Source organism: Lygodium microphyllum, chromosome 9 (assembly GCF_053477565.2).
Source record: "Lygodium microphyllum isolate KBCC chromosome 9, Lygodium_microphyllum_v1.1.10, whole genome shotgun sequence".
Taxonomy (NCBI): Eukaryota; Viridiplantae; Streptophyta; class Polypodiopsida; order Schizaeales; family Lygodiaceae; genus Lygodium; species Lygodium microphyllum.
In genome coordinates, this window is record NC_141143.1 from 26,194,285 (window position 1) to 26,198,412 (window position 4,128).

General features: G+C 44.8%; 1 protein-coding gene across 1 annotated transcript; it reads left to right on the forward strand.

Moving 5' to 3' along the window:
* Window positions 1-2,629: 2,629 nt before the first annotated feature.
* Window positions 2,630-3,492, forward strand: LOC148030886 (uncharacterized protein At5g01610-like). Its single transcript, XM_087684430.1, has one exon. It carries the CDS (start codon window positions 2,642-2,644, stop codon window positions 3,185-3,187), a length of 546 nt encoding a protein of 181 aa, XP_087540556.1. The 5' UTR covers window positions 2,630-2,641; the 3' UTR covers window positions 3,188-3,492.
* The last annotated feature ends 636 nt before the right edge of the window (window positions 3,493-4,128 follow it).

The following is a 4,128-nucleotide window of genomic DNA, read 5'->3' on the forward strand; positions in this document are numbered from 1 at the left end:
GATGCATAGTTTTCTTGCTGCAATTTACCACTATGGATATCATCCTTCTTACCATAATACTAGGCTACAATATGACTTGTTTTGCCACAATAATGATAAACAATACCAAAATTGCTAGAATCTCCATTTTATCATCCACCTCTTTCTCTAGAGCTCCTCTTGTCTCTAAAGTTGCCACAGCCTCTTGAAACCGGCATATCGCTAAACTACTGATCTAACTTACTTCACTAGTTATCACCAGCATGTTTTATACCATGACCTCTTGATGAGGACTTTTCACGTCCCTTCCTGAACTAGAGTAGAATCATTTGACCTATTTACCACTTTTTTATGATGATTCAGCCTACATGTTGATCTCTTCAATGATCATGAGAAAGATAAACTTGTTAAAATCTAGAAATGGCTTCCATATATATACAAAAGTAACAAATGATTTCCAAGCCTTTTCATTAGTAAAGCCACCCAAAGTAGATAATACCAAATCATCATCTCATCAAGCATTGCATCAATTATTGCCAAAGCATGTGTAATGCTTCTCACCTTCAAAACATACTCATTGACAAAAAATTCATTTCTTCAAAGTATTCAGCTCTTGCTTGAGCTAAATCTTTCATACCTTTGTATTCACATAAACATATTTTCAAATATGGTCCATGCTACATATGAACTTTTTGCATTTTTAATATGCCCCAACATTGTGTTATCAATGTTTGCATATAGCCAATACATTCACAATATACCCTAGAACTGCTATCTGCAACCTTGCAATTCTAAAACGGGGACCGAAGCGGCCCCAAATGGTCAAAAAAGTAACGACAAGCCCTTGCCTTATATACAATGCTTTTCTTGCACACCAAATCTCACAACAATCTAAGATTTTTTGCTTTGCCTTGCTTTCAATGAATTTGATATTGAAGCTTTTTACTAGTTGGAGTTGCACTAAGAGTGTCTCCATGTGTTGATTGATCACTTGCACAAGTGATTGTATTAGAAGTACAACTTGAGTTGTTCAAATGTATGTCTTGCTTTAGTTGTGGAGCTTATTCTCTAAAAAAGAGAACATTGATCAGGAGAGAAAGTGCTAAAATTGATTAAATAGCTTTTGACATGTGATCACAACCTGGCTTATTTGATGGAGTACCCGTCAAAACCTAAAGTTATAAATTTTATGCAGTCAAGGCTAGGTTCCTCCTTCACATGCTAATCATCATGACAATGTTTATGGCTTCTTGGATTGATTCTCACATGCAATGGCCTTAAAGCACTCCATCCCTTTACTATTTTTTTCACAATGTAACTACTAAACACTTTTTGTTCTTGTATGTGTGTTTTGTGATTAGCACATGGGTATCCAAATTTGTTGTAAGGCATGTGAAAAGGGGTAATGTGCGAATTTTAAACAATTGTTGCTAGAAACCAGCTAGTTGTTATATGTCACAAGGAAAGGTTTGATTGGTCTACTTGGCTCCTCATGTGCTTACAATACACATGTTGAACACTAAGATAGGTTACACATGTTGGTGGATGGACAATTCGTGCAAAAAGGTGTGTGTGTGTGTGTGTTAGGGGATGTTTCACGATTTCATTCAATCCACTTTTGATGGGTGATGAACACTTTTATAGACAACATATTCATTAAAAAAAGTGCTTGTGTAGCTGACAAGGTTTGAGCCCCCGCCAATCACACGGACACTAGGCAAAGTCCGTTTTCGTGTAGATATGCTCAGTGTGTAAGTGTTTGACTTGACAAATCACAAAATGCCCTAGCAATTTGAATTTTGAGGCCATGTGTAATTGCCTTAATTGCCATTGCCATTTTCACTTTTGCCATGTCGACATCTTTTAATGTGGTGAAGGCTCTCTCTCTTTTTTTTTCGTAAAAGATAATTGTATTAATTACGAAAAAATGTACAAGTTTACGTGATTACAATATACACGATGGCTGTAAGATCATGTGTGTAAACTGTCAGTACAAAACCTGGACAAAGATACACAAGTCATGGCAAGGACACTGTGGAAATTGCCATATGCCAGGGAAGTAAGTCTTCCCGAGGGAGCAAGTCAGAGTGCCGAATGAAATCTGTCTGTCAAAGCAGGAGGCCTTTAAGCCTGGCAATGTGTCTCGGAACATTAGATGCCGAATAAAAAAGAAAGGCATTCCGAGTGGTCCAATTGTGCCAACATCCCCAGTATCAAAGAAAATGGAGCGTCTCTCTCTCTCTCTCTCTCTCTCTCTCTCAGGTTTGGTGTACTTGGCTCCTCAAAGCGCTTGCAATACAGATGCTAAGCATTAACTACTATTTACACTTTTGCGATGGTGGCACCTTCCATGTGGTGAGCATCTCTCTCTCTCCCCCCGTCCCTACCAGGGTCATTTTCTGCGGCGCGCGGGCGCCCCCCCCCCCCCTCTCGCCCGCGCGGGGCGAGGTTCTCTGGCACGCGCGCTCTACTCGTTCCCTTGAGGTCAACGTGGGAGGGAACACGAGCTCCACAAGCAGTGCTAGCACAGCATCGCTCTCTCTCTCTCTCTCTCTCTCTCTCTCTCTCTCTCTCTCTCTCTCTCTCTGTGTCTTTGTCTGTGTTTGTGCGCTGTCGGCGTGCTCTCGAGACACGCTCCTCCTAAAGCCGAAAACTGCACGCCATGGCAGCACGTGGACTCAGCATGGCTTCCAGTATCACCCGCCGGCAGCGGCAGCTCCTCCTATATTCGATGATGATCGTGGTCGGGGTCATGTGTTTGCTGATGAGTAGGGTGGTTGCAAGCGCGGCGGTAATTCGAGCAGACGACAACTCGACGGTGTACGAGGTGCTGGAGAGCTACGGCTTCCCGGCGGGGCTGCTGCCGGACACGGTGGAGAGCTACGAGCTGGACGAGGAGACCGGCACCTTCGCGGTGTACCTGGAGGGCTCCTGCACCGTCGACATCCCGGGCGCCTACCCCGTCCGCTACGCCTCCACCATCACCGGCTCCATCGCCTACGGCAGCCTCACCAACCTCCGAGGTATCACCGTCCGGGTCCTCTTGATCCGCTGGCGGATCTCCTCCATCACCGTCAGCGGCGACGACCTCGTCTTCAGGGTCGGCCCCGTTACCGCCTCCTATCCCATCTCCAACTTCGCCGAGAACCCTGGGTGCTCCTCTTCTGCCTCTTCTTCTTCATCTTTGTCGGCCAGATCTGATTCTTGATCGCACTCGCCCGCTCCTTCTTCATCATCAGGTCTCCCCCTTCCACATTGCCTCAGGTTCTGTGATTCAGACCTCATACTCGAGTTATGTCTACTACTTAAGCAGGGTTCTTCCATCCCACACACAGCGCAGGTTCTGATACAGACCTCCATTTCCCATCCGGCAGCTAGCTGGGTCCGTCCTCTACTTACATTATCCACAGCATTTATCTCTGTAAACTTTACTACATTACGACCTGCGTTGTACACAGGATTTATTCTTGTGACCTTTGCTCCAGGCGTTCTGTGTGATTGCTTTTTGGACCATACCTCCCATGCATCTGAACTGCTTTGCTGCTGTTTTCTGGCCCGAGCATTTGTCTGATCAGTCATGCCTGACTTCCTTCTTCATGGGCCCGTGCCATGTTCTTATCAACAGTTGCTCCGATTACAATTGCACCGCCGGATCGCGTAAGCAGGAAAAAGAGAAGGAAAAACGTGCTCTCTCGCTCAAATTATTTGCTTAGGGACGTGGGTTTGTTCCTTTTTTGACTCGTACCATGGCATCTGCAGCGCCATAGACGGAAAAATGCACTCGTATGCAGTGCTCAGATCCTTTTCTGAGCGTGGTAGAAGGTAAATACCGCCCAAACACGCAAATCGAGAGAACAGCGACGAGTCCTGGAACAAGCTGGACGCGTGCCTTGACAAGTAGGCCCTTTTGCATTATTACAGTGCCACTAGATTTCCTCTCGAGGCCGTGACTCTTAAATAGGTAAGATCTCTCTCGCCCAACATCTAAAACTCATGTCGATTTTTATTCTTTAGTCATGGCGACTCTATTCTTATTATCCGTAGAACTCTACTAACAACTCTTCCACTATAATATCGTAGCTTAAGCGTCTCTTCAACTAGAGACCCTATATGCCTTAGCAGAGCAACGTATAGGCTTGCAGCATGAAC

What these genes read in the sequence shown, in the direction of transcription:
- LOC148030886 (XM_087684430.1), top strand. Translation starts at nt 2,642, where the DNA reads ATGGCAGCACGTGGACTCAGCATGGCTTCCAGTATCACCCGCCGGCAG.